General features: G+C 35.9%; 1 protein-coding gene across 4 annotated transcripts in view; it reads right to left on the bottom strand.

Moving 5' to 3' along the window:
* The window catches only part of SESTD1 (SEC14 and spectrin domain containing 1), a 58,220-nt gene that overhangs the window by 27,141 nt on the left and 7,812 nt on the right, over nt 1-23,267 (bottom strand). For all 4 annotated transcript variants that reach the window (XM_082055817.1, XM_082055815.1, XM_082055818.1 and 1 more), the window contains 4 exons: nt 19,032-19,111; nt 13,297-13,405; nt 9,746-9,836; nt 7,630-7,743 (listed from right to left, as the gene is read on the bottom strand). In XM_082055817.1, coding sequence (XP_081911943.1) covers nt 7,630-7,743; nt 9,746-9,836; nt 13,297-13,405; nt 19,032-19,086 — 369 coding nt within the window. In that variant the 5' untranslated portion in view covers nt 19,087-19,111. The remainder of the gene's footprint in view (nt 1-7,629; nt 7,744-9,745; nt 9,837-13,296; nt 13,406-19,031; nt 19,112-23,267) is intronic.

Below are 23,267 nucleotides of genomic sequence, written 5' to 3'. Positions count from 1 at the left end.
AGAATATAAGACTTAAGTAAGTGAAATCTAAGCACATGACCTTCTGAGAAAAGTAAATATTCGTATTAATCTTCATAGCTTGATATCAATGAGTAATACATTCCAGTTCTGGGATGAATTAAGAAAATGGTCTAAACAAATTGGATGGTGATATACACCTGTTATCAGAGCAAAACCTTGATACTAGGAAATAGGTACAGAAGCGCCACAAGGGGACTAAATCCTATTTTTAACCTCAGGAGTAAAAAGGTCTCAAAATCAGATCTAGTTTAAAAGAAAAATTGGTGTAATCTCTTAGAAAAAGTATTTCTTAATAGCTGACATTTTCTAAACACTGTAAAGGTAAAAATATGCTGAATTTCACAGAGCAGAAAAAAATCCAATTCTGACAAAATCATTACATACACACAGCTATACTGCTTATAATTTGTTAGTGGTTTTTTTGTTTTTATTTTGGTTTGGATTTTTTTTTTTTAAACACTTCAAGTAACCCAATATCCAACAACCAAAAAGTCTGACCAAGTCCACAATTCTTTGTAAAGAATTCTTACCAGGTATACCCAACTGAGAAGTTCATATGGATTGGAAGTGGATTACCAACACATGCCACTGTTTTCCACTTATTTTAAGTAACCCTCATTGACAAGTGATGCTAGTCATGAAATCAGACACATCTTAAACAAAAAAAATTATTCTAAGAATAATAGAATGTATATATTATACACAGTATTAGCTGTTCAATGTTATGCAAAAGTGACAGAAATGCAACTAATGGCAAAAACATGTGTACAATAATATATAATGTTTAAATTATCTGTTCCAATACAAGTATGTTAAGGTATTTACTAAGTATGAACAGAACATCACTGCCTCATTTACTAATTTTATTAAACTAGCAACAAAATATTTAATACTTTTCATTTACTTACTGGAACATAAGAATCTGTTATTCCTAAAATACTTTCTTAAAAACAACATTAATAAAGCAATGCTAAAAGCTGGTCATACTTATCTGGTTACTGATTGGTAATTTTGGACAAATTTCATTTAAACAGGCGTAAGTAGAAGGGTTTTTCATTTCCCAAAAATTCCACCAAGAAACACTGGGAAGTCCAGATAGCTCTTCCCCACTCACAGCCTGATGATAGGTATAAAATGCAGAATTTTTGTGAAGTTGTTTGGGCTCAGTATTAAAGCTGTTTTCTCAGTGGATTGATTCTTGATGATTTGTTATGCCAGCAGCTTACATATCCAAACAGCTTTGAAAAAATACAGGGAAAGCTTCAATGAACAAGGCAGAGATTTTGCAAGAATAAATGTGCACTTCAGCCTGTACAGAAATTCAAACTAAAGAATGCCTACGCTCATTCTTCACACTACACTGAAGGCAGCTTTTGTATAAAAAAAACCAGCAGTTCTTTTTTTTTTTTTATTAAGCGTGACTCCTATTTGTTTTATAAAGCACAATCAGATTCATCTTTGTTGTTACTGTTGGGTATTGTTTTGGTTTTGAAAGTTAGTTGTGCTTATTCTCCAGCAAACTCAAAACTTAAACGTAGCCTGAACTATTCTCCTCGTGATTTTTCAAGAATAAGTATGGCAGTTTTAACGGACAAACACAGCTGCCCATAGATCTGATCTGGCAGTGATTCATTGCCATGGAACTGTAAAGCAAAGACTTCCTCTTCCCAAGGAGAAGAATCATCCTACTGTTTGATGATAAATATTGTTTTGATCAATTTTTTGAAACACTATTTGATTAAACACTGAGTAGGATAGATTCTTATTTGTTAATATAGAACACTAATCTATATAATTATTTGCTGTAACATTACACTGAGAAACACAAGTTAAACATTCACAGTATCACACAGAAATCTGGCATACCAGAAATCCCAGAGCAGCGAGCAGAATTGAGATTCACACCAGACTGTCAGCCCCCCTCCTGTAACTGCCTCCTCCACTTTGGAGCACTCAGGGCTTTGCTCACTCATTCACCTTCCCCTCTAGGGCTCACAATTAATAATTAGCACACTATCTTTTTTCCATCCTGGAGAAGAGACAAATAGGCACACACAATCTGGTATTTTCCAACACACCCTTCTTCAGGACTCAATTTAGAACATGACATAAATGCAGGCTCATGAACTCTGGATGCACAGGGACAATTCCCTGATTTGGCCCAGGTTTTTGAAAGAAATTACCCATTGCCTCTGGTATTAAAACACCAGTAACAAAGATACATGTTGATGAAAAGGGAGATGGATTTAAATAAACATCACTCTGATAAACTTTGGAACTCTATATGAATATTTGGGAAAGACCAGCCAAGCTATAAGATTTTGGTGCCTAAGTATAAAATATGGGACTGGAAGTTCTCATAAAAAATTAAAGCTTTCCTACAAAGTGTTATTCATTCTTCACTCTGCTTGTTAGCATTGTTCTTTAAAGGTGAACTGCAGATGAGTGTGTCACAATAATTCCTAAGTAGAATACTGAGAGCTGAGATATAAAGATATATGTGGTAACAGTAGTTAATTTCAAAATACAAGAACAGTACAAAAACTTCTTGTAATAAGACAGTAGAAAGTTCTGGACTGCAGTGTGTTTTCAATGGCACCAAAAAACCCACATAAAAGGGTTTGGGGTAGGGATTTTTGCATTTTGGAACATTAAGGATTGCTTTAACCACATAACAGGCATTTAATCCCTTTCAGAACAAAGACCATTAGTTATCTACTCAGGTATGTACCACTGACTTAGCCAGACAGAGGAGAGTTACTCCACTTGAATTGGGGACTGCTACAAAAAACTGGTCTAATCACATTGGATTTAACCTTTTTAGTTATTTCCTTAAAGAGTTCCTACACTTTTAAACAAATGACAATATCTTACTAGGCTATTTTTCAGCTACATAACAGAGAAAAGTCAGCTAGCTAATATTTCTTTCACAGGAATTCTGATTTGCTAGTATATGACCCATAAACAGGTTGATACGCAGGAAATTTTCACAGAAAAATGTGATTTTTAGGCTTCTCTATGATTCTATATATTGATAACTTGACATTACAGACTGGAGATTTTCCAGAGCAGATTCTGCTGATACACGATTGTAAGAAATTTATGACACTGTTACTAGAGACTTACAGTTGTCAGCTGCTACACTGCAGTCCTGAAGCACTTAGAACTACTCAGACTTTAGACCTGAAGACCACCAGGATCCTTTTTGCTCCACATTCCAATTTTTCCAACTAGTTTCCAGTAGTTTACCACCTTTTTTTCCCCCCTCTTCTTTTTTTTAAAGCACTAGATTTCTTATCTTACAACACTAACCTAACTTCTAAATTTTATTCCATGATGCCCACAAGGATAAGAAACCAGGACGCACACTTTCTGCCTCCCTGCTTTTGAAAAACTGATTTTCAAAGCACTAATCCAATATCTAAACAAGGCTCAGGGATTATTTTCCCTCCCAGTCCCTTAAATGAAACATATGCATATCCCTCTGCCCCATCTGCATGCAATTTTGCATTGTGTACAAGCTTGTACATTTCTTCTACTCTTATGGTACACATTTTCCTCCAGTTATCCTAGTTACCTTTATGTGAAAAGCTCACAATAAAATATAACACACTACAGCTACTAACAAAGAGCTATTTGTTTCATATCACTATGTAGTGTACATTAATAAAAAGGCAAAAAGCAACAGCTCCCAGCCCTCCAAAACACAATAATTTTTAATATTCAAACCCTGTTATTAATACATTAACAGTATTAATTATTACAATGTAACAAAAGCAACATTTCAGGACACCCTTGGAACAATTATTAAGTCAACTCTCCTGTTATGAAGCATGGACACAGGACCAGAAAAAACTGCTTTAATGAACACATGAATTGGTTGCTAATAAGCATTTTAGGGAGGGATAAAGGGATAGATGAAAGCTCTGCTGGAGGATGAATGGCAACTGACCTGAGGCAGGTTCAAAACCAATACAAATACTAACCAGGAATAAGGAGATGCACTTTTACAGAGCTGAATCAGCCCCCCTCGGTACATTTATCCACCCAGTAGCCTTTTGATCTCAGTTCCCACATTTACTTTCAGCACTTTGCAACACACCAGCACCACATCTCACTCTGAAGCAGAGGATCTCTGCCTTTGAACAGAGAGGAAGGCATTGTAATTAACGGCTTCATATGACAATATTACACAAGGTACTAAAAACAGACCAGGTAGCAGGAAGTAGGAGGTAGATGTGACGCCCCATTAAGAAATCACAATTACAGTGCATTTATTTCAAATAAAATTAGATTACACTCTCAAGTGAAAAAAGATATTTCATACTTTCATTTACATTTTTTAGATCATTTATTTCATCGGTGCAAAAGCAATCTTGGATTTCCCTAGTAATTATGCATATCTAACCCGTGATCCAAAACACAAGTTGGGTGTTGCTTTGTTTTTACTGACAATAATATACAGTTATGCAGCTATGGATTTGTGCATGAGTTAGAGGCTTCCATAGCCTATCAGTGCGCTGCACTCATATCAGGAATAGAGCAAAGAAATTCCACTGTCTCTAACACAAATGTTATTTGGAGCACAGAGAAGGTGGGTCATTTTTACCAAGCCAGTTTTCCTAATCACTACCCAGTAAGAGTTAAAGAATGGTGAAAAACAAAGGCTTGCCTTATACCAAGGGTGATTCTTCATTATCTGGGAAAGCACAAGATTTTTCCTGCTGTTGTCTCAGCTTTCCCTGTCCTTTCATGAAGAATGCCGTTTTTGAATACAAGTTATTACACACACACAAAACACCAACAAAACCAAGTAAACAAACAAAACCAAACAAACAACCAAACACAACACACCAGAAAAAACAAAGAAAGTGCAAGATACAAGAAAAAGCCATGATCTAGGATGGTATTACACAGTTTCTTTAGAAAAATATCTCACAAACCTCCATACCAACAGCTACTCATTATCCAACCTCAGTTAGATGACAACTGCCCCAAAGCTGAGGGTAGCCCCCCCACCCCATGCAAGCCAGCAGCCTCACCCTGTTTCAGTGTTTCTAAATTAGGCAGAAGGGGAGCTCAAGAACAAACACCTATTAATCAAAATGAGAATTCAGCAACTACTTCTTGTTATCCTCTACTCATAGAAACTCCTGATCTGCCCACGCATCAAGTCAAGGTACAAGGAGGCGCTAGGGAACAAATCTGAAGTTTTCCTCTTGCCTAGGAAGCAGCTGCTGCATTTTAATGCTATGATTATTTTTCTTGTAAAATTATACATCACTGACTACTTTTCTTACAACTGACACATTTTGATACATGTTTATGTTAAATGCATCTCTAATACTTTAATTATTTTCTTCTTCCTAAAACCTCAGAACTACTATTTAAGAGAATCTTGGATCAAAATTTCAGGCCAGGAAAAATGTTTATGGTTCAGTAATAAGAAAAGTAGTTTAGAAACAGAAACCAAAAGGTTCAGTTACACAACTCCAGTGGCCTATGCCAACAATGCAGACATTATCACTGGCACAGAACATGCTTCATAAAATTACCAAGCTTACTAAATTTCATTACAGAATTACCATTTAATGACTGTTAGACAATCCTTAAAGTTAAATAAAACAATCATTTTATTATCATAGCCATGTAAGATTATCCCTGCTTCGTTAAAATATTTTCTGTAGGCTTTCTGCTTATTTATCTAGAAATAGATTCTAGCTAGTCATATTAAAGAAAAATCCAAGAGGAATCTTCTAGAGGACTAATTTCCAAACTGGCAATACCATGATGCATACAGTAACAACCACTGTATATAATTCTGTTATACCACAACTTCAAAGGCTTCCTGAACTTGTCCGAGGACCATATTTACAGGTGTGCACATGGGAAAAGAGCCTTAATCAGGCAGTAGGAACTGCTAAAGAGGAGGGCTCACCTTTATTACTGCCACTTTCTGAACTTCGGGGTTTACCTTACGTCCTGAAAGCATTTGTGTGAAACTGAATATTGCACACTTAAGTCACTTTCTGAACACAAGCTCTTAATCCATCCCTTCGAGTACAGATGTTTGGTTCAGGTTCTTTTTTAATTCTCATCTTGGATGTGCTCCAAAAAATAGGCTAGTTTATAAAAGGCGGACACCACCACACATGTTTTTGATGAACTTTGACCACAACTCCTTGCCAGTCCCCTCAAGGGATTCAGGTGAAGGGACAAACTGTGAAACCCAAGAGAGTTTAACTGTAGTGCAAGTCACAAGACTATCACAGTTGGAATGACTTCCCATAGCAAAATCTCAGGCACTTCAATTCCTTGATTAGTGAATATCTTGCTGGCTGCAGAGTTTCAAACACACAAGTGGCTGTTCAGAGATTCTTTGGATTGCTCTGTTGAACTTGGGCTACTTTTCAAATCTGTCTTTAAAGAACTACTCAAAAAGAAAATATGATCTTCATTTGTAAGATAAACAATCTGAAGGCAAACATCTGGGAATTCCTTACTTATAAGACTCTAAAGTAGCAAAAAATGAAGTGTTTGGTCATCTGATTGAAAAATCCTACCCCTTGCCCCTCACACTCCTTCAGAGCACTTTCACATGCAGGATTTGTTTCCAAAAATGAAGCCATGTATTCTAGGTAAAGTCTGATACAAGATTTAACAAGATGAAATTGATATACATTGACAGAATTATATCTGGATGATACTGTTTTTAAGTTTATATTATTTAGCAGTTACATAACCTTTCAGCAGCCACCTTCCAATTCTCATTTTCCCTGAACTAAGTTTTCTACAAGAGTATTCAAGAACGCTATAAATTTGCCATGAGAAAGCACTACACAGCATTAGACAATGCCGCAAAATGCTTTTCTATTCAGTATCTTCCATGAAAAAGATGCTCTCCAAGAGCTTTGCTGTACAGAACAAGCAGACATTTTATTATTTGGTCATCACAGCAAGCTTGTTGTAGTTCAAACCAGATTAGCTTCAAAAACAATTGGAAAGACTGATGATACAGATAATTTTCTGAAATAGGAAAAACTGAGGTTTCCATTAACCTCCCAAAAAGATAAAAGAATGGAACTGCTAACATTAGTCTGTAATCTCTTGCACACACTCTGCCTCACAAGCTAAGAACAATATCAGCTTATATTTAGCAAAATGAGGAGACCTATAACTTTTGCTATTAATGTCAACTCAAAAAATGAGAGAAGACATACAACGGCAACAAGATGTTATTCAGAATGGTTACTACTGATTTAGTGACACCACACAACATGCATCTCTACAGTCTATTACAGAAGAATCATGAAAAAAAATTCACACTAAACCCTGTACAACCATTTCTTACTCAAAACATCCACAATATGTATCAAACAGCTTTTTCCTCTTGGTGAGCAAAGAATGCCACACATTTCTAATTTGAGACCTACTTAATTTAACATTCTTCTTGAAGTAGGAACAAGTTAAAAGGCCACAGTGTTTTGTTAAGGGTATCCACAAAGCATCTGGAATATAATTATTTTTTAGAAACATTAATTTTCATGCAATTATTCTTGAATTCCAGAAACAGTACTTTTACCTGAAGTAGGCAAAATTTCTACATACCTCAAAGCCAAGTCTATCTTTCTCTTTCCAAAAACAGAAGTGCGTAACCTTCTTATCCCAAAATTCATCTGGCTTTACTACACAAACAAGTGACACTTCAGCTGGAACAACGTTCTGTAAAACAAATTAAAATGAAGAAAACATGCAAAATTAAACCTTAATTTACTACAGAATTTAATTCCATTTGCATGTCATCATCTATTCAAGAACCTAGAATTTACAGACGGAAATTAAACAAAGTCTGCTGCATCTACGTCCCATGTTGGTGCCATCCCACTTTGCAGCAGATTATACTACATTTCACAGCAAAAATCATGTCAGAACTGAACAGAAAAGCTCACCTCTTTACTCCCAGTCCTGAGGCCTAACTATTAGTCCATGCTACATCAGTATAAAAAAAACATTAATTACTGGCTAGACTTGATTTTATTTATGACATTTCATTTAAAAAATATTAAAGAACAAAGCTTTCTACCACTGTAATTTGCTATGTAGGATGAAACAGTAATCATAAAGTTAGAAAATAACTGTATACTTTGTTATTAGATCACATCTCAATATTATATACTATATTTCTCTAGTACATATTGCTTAGACTAGAATGAAAGAGCTTAATATTAACATTTCAGCACATTAACTCATAAAAGCATTACCAGAAAAACATTCCTCAGCCTAAAACAGTAATTTCATCTAACAAGTTGATTTTATGTTATCACCTTGAATGCAGATCAAGGAACAGAGACTCTTGACTACTCCCAAGTCATCAGCTACAGCAATAAGCAACAGTTCGATAATGACAGTACTGACATAAATCCATGGGATTTCTCCTGAAATACCCCATTTTTATTTATAAAAATATAATTCTGAAAAAATTAACTATGACCAACAGAGAAATCATAGCACTGGGAAAAAAAAAGCTATTTCATTCTTGCACCCTTCCTTTTAAGGAATATGTAAAAACTATTTAAAAGTAGACAGTATTTTTAACACAGAAGTGTCTGTCTGATGACCAGCCAACATCTTCGAGAACTATGTGTCCAAGCAGAGAGAAGTCTCAAGTGGTCTGCACAAGTGATTAGTTCACATAGGAAAATCTTATTTATTGCTTCCTTCTCAAATTAAAGATACAGATGTGCAACTTGTGCCTCCGCAGGCTTCACATGGGTAGGAAGCCACTGAAATCCGAGCATGGGCAAAGAGCTGCCTTCCCCACTAGCTGAAGGTCCCACTAAATGTGACAACTGCACATTAGCTGAAGTGAAAGCTCAGTCAAGATCATAATCAGAATATAGCAGATCCAATTACTACAACTCTATTAATAGGAATGCTATCTTACTCAAAAATAGGTGAAAGACACCTTGAAACAGACTTAAAAAGCCCAGGAGCAACAATGAGCCAGCAGGACAACAAAACAAAATTATTTGTATCTGACACACTTTCTGAGACTGACAGGAAAACTACTCTGATAAAAAGAAATAATCTGTGCAGTACAAAAGGCTATTCAGAGTGCTGTATCTTGCATCTCCTTTGACCACTGAGGCCAGAAAGAAACCTATACTGTTTAGCAGGAAAAAAAAAAAAAGCAGCATTTACTGTAACCCCACAGTTCTGAAAAACCAAATAAACTACTGTGATTTTCTTTAACTGGGAATTGGCACTTTTATCTTCTCCTAGTCTGTATAGCATCCACAATATAATTTGTGGTTGGGACTATCACACACAACAAAACCAACTATAGCCAATTCCAATGGAAACTAAGTAGTGCAGCATTTTGCATCTGAACCTGCTCAGCTGCACCATCGGTGTGAATTGTTGCCCTGCAGACATTCTTACTACTCACACTTGACAATGCCAGGAGTATATTTCTGTACTTCTTAACTAAAACTCTGTTTTAGAAAAAAGTCCCACAATCGTGTTGTCAGAATATAATGACTTGTCCCTCACTTGAGATTGTTTCAGATTGTTTCTTCCTGCACAGAACTCTGACACAGAACCACATTTGTGGTTTTAAAAGGCCATAAATTGTTTACTTCTCAATAAAGAAATCACTGCCTCTACAGCTATTAGGTTCACATCTACAAATCAGTCAACTATGAATATATAAAAATTTACTTACCTGTAGCATTAACACAACCGTCTTTACCACATTCCATTGAGATTTTCTTCCATCCACTATCACAGTAAATCCTCTAGCTTTACATTTCTCACTAAAAGAAGAAAAACACATCAACAAGTGTCATATCATAGTGCCTTTGTATTTCAATTCTACTGAAAAATAAAACTACATAGTTTTTTTACTTATACAAACATGGTCTTACAAACCTTAAGTTTGCTTATTTAGCAATAACTTTCAATTTTAATGCTCAAGCATATTAAGAGATATTCCAAGTTACAATTTCTCAGTAACAATGAAGGGTATTTCATAATACAAACATTTATTTAAACTTTAGCAACTCTGGAAAGGTTTTATAACCATAAACTTCAGAAAGAGGCTGATTTAGAGTTTTGTAAGGAAGAGAAAGGGATGTGAGTTTTCACAAGGTTACTTGTGAATTGGTGCAGATTTGAGGATACAGCAGCATATCCCTTGATGCAAATCCAAGCAGGAAACCATCTAAACATGCTTAAATTTCTTTCCCGAACAAATGGACTAGAAATTGCAGTGCACAAAAAACCTCTACAAGGAGAGAGGCTTTGCATATGGATCTACAAGAAAGATTATTTTAGACTGACATAATCTCTTTTTCTTCTAATAAGGTCTGAGCCTGTGCATACTAGAAAAAAAACCCTGCTGAAAATAGCTGCAAAGCTAAAATTTAAAAGGCACTCCTGCTCAAGTAGCAAATGGGAGAAAATAGTGAAAACTTTCTCTCTGTGCATTCCCACAAATACTGCTCCAGCCCACTGGTAACTGAAGCTGGCAAGAATGTGCTCACAACAACAGCTGGGCAGTGTTCAGTGGCAGCAACCTCTGGATACCGCCAACAGCTGGGAAGCGTCACCTTCTCACAACCAGCACAGCCACAGCCAGAAGAGGACACGGAAGTGAGCCCATAATTTTAGCATTAGTTACCACATCAGATATCATGTCTCGGCTTGAAATTTTTGTGTCCGGCAAAGTTACATGTAACTAAAAAACATGACATTTACATGAGGGAGAAAAGCAGTATGTAATCTTTAGCACCAAAATCTACCATTACAAAACAAAGCCATTTCTGTGATCTCCTTAGCTTACCAAAAAAAAAGCAACTTCTGAGTAACAGGAAGCATTATATTTCACACTGAGAAATTTAACTGTTATTTATTTCATGTTTAAACTGTAATTCATCACACATGGGTGGAAGACAAATTTATCTTGGAATTTTAAAAAAGGGGAAAAAGCACCTTACTAGTCTATTTAGGAAAAATTAATTATGAAGTTGGCTGCCACTCCATACATGCTTTTGGCTTTAAGGAACCTCTGAGATCACACACAATTTCTCTGGAAGCACTTGAACATTCAGGCTCCACACGCAACGTTTAATCAGAATGAACTCAAAAGGCACACTATCACTGCTTTTAAAACAAGATGAATAGTGTTACTGCAGCACCTTGAGACATGGCTTCCTTAGGCTCAGTGGAATTTAGCAGTACCAGCATTTGCTCTTCTCTACTACTAAATCTATTTTAAAAAAGACCACACAAACAAACAAGCAAATTCAAAAGTAAGCTACCACTTCTGAAAAGTTCAGCCAACACAAACATAAATGTTTGTATGAAAGTTAAAATAAAAAAACATTTGGTGATTTGAGCCACAATACAGAGAATACAACAAAGGAAGCAAACTTTAGTATGCACAGAAAATAGTGCAGCATTGCCACATTTGTTTTTCTTGGATTCTGAAGAGGCCTCTCAGTAAAAAGGCCTCTTCAGAATCCAAGCATTTAAAATAGCATCAAAGAAAAGCATAACAGTAGACTTAAACAGGAGGAATAAGTTGTTTGAAGTTTTAGGAAAGCTTTACACACACACCCCCCCCCCCCAGAAATTTTACCCAAGACTCTATAGACAGTGATGCCTCTCAGCTTTTGGACACAGCTATCCATCAACACTAGAATGCATATTTCAATATAGTTACAGTTACAACATATGTCATGCATAACTGAATTGAAAGTTACCTTACACATAGAACTTGGGGAAAAAAAGTAACAATTCTTGGACAGCTATCTGGGTTTGTGACAACATCCCTCCCCACACCCCTGCTTTTTTCAAACACTGTTCAGCAAGTCTTTCCAGAACAAATAAGGCAAATATTTAGGCCAAAAAGTTTGCATTTCCCACCAAAAAACAACATGCAAACAAAAACAACAATGATTTTTCCATATTGCCACCATAAAAGAGAGGTCATTTTTTCCATGACTGACAAACAGAATGTTAGATGTGGGAACACTAAACTTTGCTTTCAAACAGATTTCCCAGCTTGTACAAAGAGTACTTTGGTTGAATTTTTAGACAGTTATTTTTACACTAATAAATGTAAAAGCATACATCAGGATGAGACTGTGGAATAATTAATGCTTGCTAGAATAACAATGCCTGCATCTGTTCCATAAATACAGCCAAGTCCTTAAGTCAATGAGATGACTTGCACAGATGATCATTTGGGATGTCCATCACTTTACAAAAAACAAGCTGCTTGAAAAATCCTAAAACTTCCGTGACTAAAACGCTGTGCAATGTACTCATATACCTATTGATGTTTTACCTGTAAGCAACTTGAATTTGTTCTTTGCTTCCCTCTCCTCTGTCGCTAAAACAAACAACCAACCAACCCACCCAGATCACTTAATGACATTCTAAAAACATTTATAACTTGCAATAAGTACATTAAACAATCTCACGTTATGCCATTGCTCCTGTTTCCAGAAGAGGAATACAAAAGCAAGCGTTTATCTGAGAGGCTTCTTTCCTTCTTAAATCAGTGGTACAAGAGAATAAAACAAAGCTATGCTCTGGTTCTTTAAAAAAATGCAGTTAACTAAGCTGGGACCAAGCACTGTCACTGTAAGCTTACATGGTTACATGCATAGAACTCAACAATTTTATAGCAAGGTCTAGATGTCAGGATACTCAAGTCGTCACTCAGCACATATAAGCAGTATCTTTACTTTAAACACTTGAGTTGCTTACTAACTTCAGTAAGACTTCATATGTTTTTAGACTCAGTGCACCCTTTAAGCACTACAAGCTACAAAGATTAGCAAAGAAAGAGAAGGAAGCTTTTTTATTTTGGGCAATGCTACTTTTTGCAAGCTTAGGAGTTTCATTAGAACGGCTCGTTAATTTACATAGTAATTTAAGTACATTGTCATCAAAAAGGAATGACCAAACATGTCCCAAGAAAAGAGGAAATACAAAAGATAACAAGACCTCCTCACTAAAAAAAAACAACAAAAAAAAACAAACAAAAATCCCACACACATATGGGACATAAGCAAGCCTTAGCAGACAGCCCTTAGTTTACTGTGATGTATGTTTCTAACTCAGTGACAAGGTATCACATTTTAAACGAGCATTTGTGTAAAATTCATTTGGTGTAAAAACGTAAGTAAAAAGAAAAACTAATAAAAAGATCCCTTCCACCACTGGAAAATAAGGCAGCTCTGAACAGAATGCTTTTGAAATCACCTTGGGATGCTCAGAAGGTAGTCTAGTGTGACACTCAGCTCGTCCATACTTGTCTGTTCGAGGCATAATGGAATCGTCAGAATGAGGCCACTTCTTCTGTCCTTCCCTCCTATTTTGGGGGGAAAAAAGTCATTAGAAAGGTAATGTCATAGCTTTAAGGTAAAAGAAATGCTTTGTAGTTACATGGTCTCAAAATCCAGCACAAAAGCAAACTTTAAAGTTGCTGTGAAAATCACAACAGACATTTCACCTCGCAGTTGTGAGGATTCATTCTCCACATTGATATTTATGGCATTGCCAAAGCCTCAGAGCATAGACCACATCTGTAGCTGTCACGGTTTTTCATCTAGAACTTTCAACATAAGCAACCCAAATTAAGTTTTCCAGAAGCATTATTTTTGCAAATCTAGATTACATTGTTAAAAAGCATCTCCTAGACCTCCTGCATTACCAGCCTGTCAGAAACCTGGTGAGCTTCCAAGGTGAGCACGTACCCAGTAGCTCTGGTTGGAACACAGCACCTCCCAGAAACACTGACTGAACAAAGGAGGATTTTGTACCACAAGGGCTGCCCGGGGCACATTCTCTAAATTCATCATTCATCAAATGTGGAACTGCTTACAAACACGTAAGAGTCACCTCACAATTAAGGTAAACGTTTCCAACTGGTTGCTTTAATCTTCATATGTGTTTTCAAACCCTTCTGGTAAAAGTTACACAAACAATATCAGCAACAAAAATATTGAAAGAGCTGGCCTCACGTTTATATGCCCATTAAAAGATTAGAGTAAGATCACACGTTAGTTGATACTGATGTGCTACAACTGTGGTTTGGGTTGTATTTGACTACACAGATTCTCAAGAAAGTCCCTGGAAAGGTACAGTTTAAAACAAAACCAAACAATGGATCTTTACAGAAAGCTGAAATTTTCTCTTCTGGTTGTTCTTCTGAAAGATTGACTCTTCAGTCACATGGGTATGAACCAGTAACCAAAATGGATTTGGACTAACGTTCTTCCTCATAGCTTGGATTGGAACTGAAGCCAAATCCACTGAATACAAGAAGATCACATGAAAAATAAATACTGGCAGAGCTCCCTGAAAGGGTCAATGTGCAAGTGCTCTAGAATGAAGGAAATCAGGTATGCAGTCGACTCTTCTATTATCACCACACCTCCAAGTACAGGGTATCACTAGTGATGTTTTGTAGGCAGAGGGTTTTGAGAGCAAAATATTTTCCCCTAACTGGCTGTTAACTCATGAGAGGATTAAGTAAAAGAGGCAAAGGTAGGTGTGATGAATCCTTCCACTTAATTTGGAGCAACTCTTCTAGAGTATGTATTTGCCATTTTGAGCAAACCACCTTATCTATTTTTTCTCTCTGTCCTTAATCTTTTAATGCCTATAACCAGCAAAAAGAAAAGAGATCTTAATTTCAAAATCCAATCAAATATTTTGGCAGGTGTTTTTGGTGGAAGGAACAGGAGAGGAAGTATGAGAAGTGAGGAGGGGAATTTGCACATGAAGTGAAGAACATGAATGAATCCAAACATACTCCAGAGGATACAGTGCTTGAGCTTATAGCTTATTACACCGCAACTTCAATCAATCATCTTAAAGTATAGGGGTATTCCTTTTCATCCTTGAGTATTTTTTTAAACTAATACTCATCTCTACATTAAATCAGTTTCAAAGTGACTTTTCCACAATCTGGAGTAGCTGAAAGCTACACTGTTTGTTTATACAACATGTGTTGGCATCTTAATTGTAATAGGTTTTTCCCTTGTTTCTAAAGCTGTGCAAACTCCTCAAAGAGTATTAGAGATCCACTGATACACACGTATTTTCCACATCTTCATAAAGCATCTATTGCTTTAAGTGGCCCACTGCAATAGTTGTGTTCCCCTCCTGTTCTCTTTTTTGGGGAATAATTGTTGCTGGAAAACAGCAAGGCACTTTTTTAATAACTATATTTCTAAAGAGAAGAATTAAACATTGGTGCTACATGAGAAATGATATGTCCTTTCCACAGAAACTAAGAGGGAGTCATAGTTTAAAGCAACAGTTATTTACAGATTGTCCACCCTTCTCTGTTTCTGAATGGCAGAAAATCTGAAAATTGGAGTGGAAATGCAGAAGCAAAAGGAAAAATACCTCAGTGCTTTTAAAAACTGAGCATTGGTTCTCATATGTACCCTTGGAGTCAAAAAATTATTTCTCTCCACTTGCTACACTGCCAGTGAGCACACATTAAATCCTACATGTAAGATGAAAATGGTAAGTTTGTGGATGTAAAATAATACTTCAGAAGCTATACTGATTCAATGGTAGCTTATTAGCTACCATCTCTCAACAAGAATAAAACTTTAATAAAGAAGCCTTTTCTTAAGTGTTCAGGCATCTTTTACTGTCTCCTTATCAATAAGGAAATCCGCAGAGAAGAGAGGGTAGCAGTTTTTAGGAATATAGAAAAAAATCTGTTGAAACTAAAAATTTGCAACAGCCAAGTTCAGAAATGGGTTACATGTTGAAAAAAGGAGGAACTATGAAAAACTACTAGAGCAGAGAAAACACTGTAACAAGTATTAATAAAAATTAAAAACACAGACTGTACAGAACTTAGTGATCAAACTGAGCAAGCCTGCAATAAGATAAATAAGAACATAAGAGGTTACAAAGGTATTTCTACAGTAGAAGCGTCTCCTTGAACCAACTTCCAGGGTCCAGAACTGCATAAGCCATGGCAGCAGCTCAGGAATCTACTGGAAAATAAATTTGTAACAACTGTATCTAATGCTCCCTCTCCTCCCTTACCCAAGAATTAATGAGTGCGGCATTATTGTTCATTTAACGAATATATACATGGCTGAGGAAGGACAGGTTTGCAGAAAAAAACACATTTTCTTCCTGCATTTATAGCAAGTTAGTCTGACCATAGCTGATTCATAACTGGAAGGGACTTGTTCTGTTCAAAATTACTGCTGGATTCATGAGACAGACAAACAGCAGCCCCCGCAGAAGTGGTTAACTATTAATAGTAGTTCATGTTTTGTTTATGCAGACTTGAAAGACTCCAGTGTTGAATGGTGTCTAACTTAAAAAAGTTTAGAATTGGCTCATGACACACAGAAACTCTCATTTTCACACCTGGATTTAAACAGCATTTACTGAACTAACAAACAAACAAACAAAACAAAAAAAAAACACCAAAAAAAACACAAAACAAACCCCAAAACTATAGTCTCTTGACATTTCACAAAAACACCACAATAATTACCTAAATTATTCAGTTTCATGACAAGTCATCTTGTGTAACAACTGACAGGTTTTCGCCCAGCTTGTAAACAGTACTAGAAAAGATTCAAACATCTGTATTCTGCCTGCACTGTGATTTTTGTACAGCTTTCTTGCACTGAAGTATATACAGATCAGGTAAATATTCTGTCAACCTCCCATAGCACAAAGAGGGAGAGTAATGTAGGAATTACCACTGATCCTTTTCCTTGGTGGAAAATGAGGGCCAGTCAGTTATGTAAAAGGTAACTGGTATATCTTCATCTAAGAACTGTTTTAACTCAAACCTGTATTTTTCAAGGAAATACTGAAAAATTCAACCTGAATGAAGCTTTAAAGGAAGAGCACCTAAAGTTACCAGTTAAGAAGTGATGACTAATATGGACGCAGTCTAACATTTCCCAATACTAACACACTAAAAATACTAATTATTTAATTAAACAGTATAGGAAGTTGTTCTTTGATCTTGGTTGTATTACTTGTAACTACTTTCTAAAAATTAAAGGTTGCATAAATATTTACTACCACCTTCCAAATATTATGTTTAGGGAGATAAACCAAATCACATGGTGATTTTAGGCTTGGCAAACACCACCTCTATAATACAGAATATATTCTATAGAATATATTCTATATTCTTAGAATTACAACTCCCTGTCTTACAAAAAAAGCACAACACTCAGACTGAGTCTTTAGGCTAAGAATTAAACCTGAAAAACAAAATCAAGGGAAATTAACTTGATGTGTGTTGTAACCGAGAAAAACTGGTATAGTTTATAAACTGGAAATATGTTTAAGTTAAGAAGAGCAACTAAGAGCATCACAAAAAGAAAAAAAGAAATTTTTTAATTCATTTTGCACCAAACTGGTTGTTCAGTTTTTTTTTCCGAGTCAGTAGTTTTCCTTTTTTCTCCCCCCCCTGCTATTTGTAACGCCCTACCAACATGGAAGCTACACAGCCATGGATTCCAAACCTGAGGGACATGATGCTCTATCAGAAACCACTCTGTTTTGCTTCCCGAAAAAAAGAAGGCAGGGTCAATATTATTTGTACCAATTTAACTCAAAACCAACAAGATACTTCAATATATAGACACTTGAGAATGCTTTCCTAAAACATGATTTTTCTGATTGTTTGCTTTTAACCATTATTTTTATTTATGAAACTATAAGGAATAAAATTGCTTTAAAGAGATATGATGAACTGATTTGTCTGTCAGGTTCCTCTGCTTACACTGAAGAATGCTTAAAATAACTATTGCATGAATCTTTTCCATTCATTAAATGAAAGCATGCATTAATACTGCACCAATTCCAAAACAGTCAAACCTACTTAGAAATATGTAGGTTCAAAAAGGTTCCTGGCATTTAAACTGCCACTCAGTGAATTACTTTCCACTAAGGACATCTGTATTTTGAAATGGATCAGGAAGCCTTAATAGCAAATTGCAAATGCACTCTAGTTAATGAGAACTTCCCTTTCTGGTATAATGCTGAACAACCAACACACTATGAATCTGCTACTGCTATGGAACAAATTGCCCACTGTCCCAGGCTTTAATGTGAGTTTGAGGGTTTTGTTTGTTTTTAAGGAATGGTTTGATCTGCAGTTGCTGGGGACAGTGGCCAAATTCAAACCAAAACAAATTCTATTAACAAAAGGAACAGGTTTCACTTCCCAAGTGACTGGAGCAGGCTAAACTAGACTAACTAAAATAAACTAAACCAGAAGAATATTTATTTAGGGCAATACTTGTCAATTTGTGGAGTTGAGAAGTGTTCTGCAAGTCACCTACCTACCCGAGAGCAGACAAACACCAAGAGCTAACCCAGCTATCCAGGACAGCAGTGATACCAGCAAGACAATGTCATTCTTCATTTTAAGTATTCCAGAATACTTAAATACTTATTCCAGAGGAGGGAAAATTACCTTCAACCCAAGTTTCAAGAAGTTTTAATAAATAACAATAATTCCAGCCTTGCCTGAATTAACTAGCTGGCAATAATCAAAACGTTACAACGCATGGCTAGTTCTGCTTCCTTTCATTTCTATGTTGGAGAAAAGACAGGTGAAAAGGAAAGAAAAATTTTCTAAAGAAAATCTTTAAAATAGTCACTTTCTTTTTAGAAAACCACATAAAAAAAAAACAAACAGAAAGCATTATTCTTGGATGTCTGCTAAATCTTAATTCTTTTATATATGGACTGAAACTTCATGACATCAACTTTGTGGGTTGAGTTACAGGCTACAGCAAAAACAAGCTAAATGCCAACAGCAATAGCTTGGCTACTAGATTAAAAGTTTCAGAGACCCTTTTGAAATATGACAAAGTGCTAACCAACAAAATACTTCTGTTAAATACATCCAGCAAATACAAGTAACCAACATAAAAATCCAAATTATGCAGGGAAGAACCAACTGGGGAAAACAGAAATCGTACCTGAAAGAAAAGCCAACTTTTTCTTCAGAATGGGTAATATTACTGAAGCTTCCATTCTACTTCAGATAATTTTCACAGCTCTGAAACACACGAAGTTAAAGTTATCAAGCATAGGAAATGAATTACAATGGTTCACCAGAATGAGCACTGGCCAAAATACTTCCAAAGGAAGCACAGAACACTGTAACCAACATGCAAAGTATTGTAAAAAAACAAAGAAAGAACATCATCATATGCATTTCTCCATGTAAATCTTTAAAGATTTTTACTCCTTATCACATTGTAAAAGAAAAAAAAAAAGAAAAAAAAGAAAAAAAAAAGAAAAAAAAAGAAAATCAAAGCAGAATCTCAGCCAAGGCCCCCAAGATAATTTATTTAAATATAATCCTATTTCCCAACCCCATTAAACTGCAATTAATTTACAGGTAGATCATCTATTTCCTGAGTCATTCAGGCATAAAATAGCTGTAAACAAAAATCACACTTTTGAATAGTCTGTCTCATATTACTAAGAATATAATAATTATTTACATACGATACGCTGCATTTATGCCGGGACGCTGCCATTAGTAGGTCTTCAATTAAAGTAAAACATCCAACAGCCAGAGTTAAATATGTCTAACCCATAGCTGGAAATGCTTCTGCTCCTTTTGTCTCCAAATCCCTTCTTACCCTCATCCCATTTTTAGTGCATTATGAACTGCAATTCACTGTGATTAAGCTTCTGTGTTTCATTGACAATCAACAGGATGCTTGAACTGCAACCTCCTCCTCCAGCCTACACAAAGTACAACAGCAACTGCCATCTGCCTGTCTTTTTAAGCCCATCCTTGCACAAATCAATCTATAAAATAATTAAAAAAACTAATAATGCAGAAATACACAATTCAAGATATGCACCAGTATCCAGTCAAAATAAAAAAACAGATTTTTTTTCTTAAATTCCAGGCACAGGACTTCAGACTGCAACCTGGAGTTCTCTGTCTAGGTATTTCAGCATTCATGCACACAAATGGGGTGGAGGGGGAGTTAGCTGAACCAAAACTATAAATGATCTAGCAAAAACAAACAAACAGAAATAAAACACCCCACCACCACAAAAAAAAGAGAACTCCAAATAGATAGCCTGAGGTAAAACAGAACAATTATTTCCTTTCTTGTTAAAACAATGAGCTTCATTAAGAACAAACAAAAAAAGCAGAATTATTATTTCTGTTATGAAACAGAAATAACATCAGCAACTTTTTACTCTCCCTCCCTTTTCCAGTGGACAATGCTTCTATGTTCATTCCTATCCCTTATCCAAAATGTCCATCTTGAAGTGTCATTTCTGTCAACTATATAAAATACACATTTCCCATATTACAGAAGGAAACAAACAAACTTCAGTTCTTTCAGGAAACTGAGTCCCAAGACAGCTTGCACTTTAAACAATTACTCAAATAAGCACCCTATTAAAGCTTCCTGTATGCTTCAGACAAAATAATTGTACGTTATTTGTTCCATAAAACACAGAACTCAAGAACGACTCAGGCAGTCATTTTTGTCTCTCAAACACTATGCTCAAACCACCCTGTGTCAGCTATTTAACTTCAGCAGCATTCTTTTTTTTTCTTAATGTAACTAGTCATTATTTTTTCCCCTCCCCTCCCCAAGTTACCTTTCAAAATTGTTACAAATGGCTCTTTGTTATAACCAAGGAAGAAAGCCCCAACCTACACACACACTTCATTATCTTCATACTTTCATATATGAACAAAAGTTTGCATCAACTTATTGACTCTAGGGAGCATGTTTCTTTGCTGTTGTGAAAAGACTGATTTATTTAATATGAAAGCACGGCCTGGCTTTCTGCCACAGCAGTGGCACTGTCCATGGATCAAAATAGTTCTTTTGTTCAGTATTTCCTGAACCAAAGGAAGCATTCTGTTCATTCAGGATGGAGGGAGGGGAGTCAGAACAAGTGCTGATCATTTCAAACACCTTTGTTCCAGACACTCCTGAAGTTTTCAATTACCTCTCTTCTGGGAGAACTTTGATGTGCTTCATCGAGAAGAAAACTCACCAGAGTAGGTTATTAGAACATACCAGAAAAAAACCTTCAGGTTTAAAAATAAGGTTTAACATCCTTCTCTATCTTTAACAGTCTGGAGAATCTCCAGATGAATTAAACTAAAGATCTTTTTTTCAGTATTGGAAAGTGAACCAGTTCCAAGAAAGCTGGCATCTCCTTTCCATTGGGAGCTATCAAAGGTGTTTTTAAAAGGTACACTGCTAAAAAGCAGATACAAGTATATTTGAACCTACAAATAAATTATAAGGTCTTTTAAACTTGTTCAAAGCAAGACAAAATGACAGGCTCTTAAATGGGCCATCAGGTTCTCAATCTAGAATGAGGACAGAATAATGGGTTGCTCGATGTTGTACCACTGTTTAGTGGAAAGAAATAGATCCAGTGTCTATTCATCAATAAAAAAAAGTGCATTTGGATTCATTATAGAAGAAAGCCACAGGAGAGAAAACAAACAAACAAGAGCACGGCCAAGAAGAGATTTCACTTGAGGAAAGTAAAATACTTCAAGAAGCTGAATTTGATCACTTCCAAAACAAAAGACATAAATTTTATATGCTCAAATTTTACAGACAGGAAACAAGTCAGAGGTTAAATCTGTTTGCTGAATTTCAGAAACAACCTAGAGTGCTGTATGGCCACCAGCAATTTACTTCACCAATTAAAATACCATGTGCCAAACTGTAAAACTTGTATACAGGAAACATGTTAAATGAAAGAGAAGAACCTCGCGAAACTTGTTTAAAATGACCTGAGCTTTCAGGTTTTTAAATCAATACAGCAATGTTAATTTCCAACAACATATTCATTCTTTAGAAGATCTCCACAGGAAAAGGGCAAGACTAAATCCACATAATATTGTATTTAAAACCCAAACATTTCAAAGGTGTTCCAGTGAAACAAAAAACTCTTCCAGCCGCCCCCCCCAAAAAAAAAGACACAAAACTCACATAAAATAAGAACTACATGTAATTGAACATAAAAGTGCATAATTTCTGATGAAGAATATTATGTGCATTTTCTGCTACACATCTTCACTCTCATCTCAGAAAAAAAAATGTAAATAAGAACCAATGTCCAGACACTGTTTAAAATCATTTTAAAAGTCCATTAAAGACAGAGGGCAGAAGCAGAAGTTGACAAGCTCACATTGACTATATGAGTGGAATTAAGATGCCCTGAAGATGTCAAAGAGAAGCTGCCCTGCAAGTAGCAAGTGTTTTCTTTTTAAGCAACTCAGTGGAAATGACTGCTTAACAGCATTAACAACCAAAATGAACTCAGGCTCAATGAGAATATAAATATGTTTACTCAGATTTGTTAGACCTGAAACATTTAATACTCTCAGTACCTCCTGCAAGGTCTTTATATGGGTTAGTCTGTTCATGAGCATCTATTGCAAGTTTCAAAGAACAAGCACTTTCTTAATTCCCTCATCATGTATCAAGCAAGAGTGCATAGCTGGTCTGTAAGTCAGGAAAAAAAAAATCTGGTTTCTATTCCTTGTTCTGATATAAAATATACATATGGCTTTCAGCAAGTCATTTATCCCTTTTAGTCTTCATACAGTCCCTGCATCTAATTCCCTTTTTACAAGAGTATTGTGATGTTTAATTCATTAATGTTTGTGATTACTTGAGAGGTTAGAAGGAACTCCATGGATCTGCCTATAAATAACCAAGCAGCAGATGGGAAGCTACATTCAAAACTGTAGCAGCTTGCAAGTCCAGGCACAAACAATAGCAAAGATAACAATAGACTTTCTGAAGTACTACTGAAAAAGCAGCCTCAACCATATAGGATTAAACTATTTTTTTCCTTCTAAAATCAACTACTGAATTGCAGACCTTCAAAATTAACAGCTTTGTTCCCCGAAGCCAGCATGCAACTCTTTTCAGATGCTGACTCCAATCCACCAAGCATGTTCATCTGTCCCACGCAGAAATAAAATCCATGTGCAAAAGACAGAGAAAGCTGAATACCACAGCTACCTGTGTAGATTATTATTTCACCTTCCTTTAAAGCTGCATTAAAGAAAGTGATGTCTCCCACAGCTAAGTGGCACAGAGAGAAAGAACACAAACAAAGGTGTCTGCAGGGCTGATACCCCAGCGTAATTTGAGAGCTCATCAAACCTGCCCAAAAAGTACAAATGGGCTGTAAGC

This window comes from Streptopelia decaocto (genome assembly GCF_964273445.1).
Source record: "Streptopelia decaocto genome assembly, chromosome: 6".
NCBI classification, from domain to species: domain Eukaryota; kingdom Metazoa; phylum Chordata; class Aves; order Columbiformes; family Columbidae; genus Streptopelia; species Streptopelia decaocto.
The sequence above is the reverse complement of the archived record's forward strand: the minus strand, read 5'-3'. Positions and strand labels throughout refer to the sequence as shown.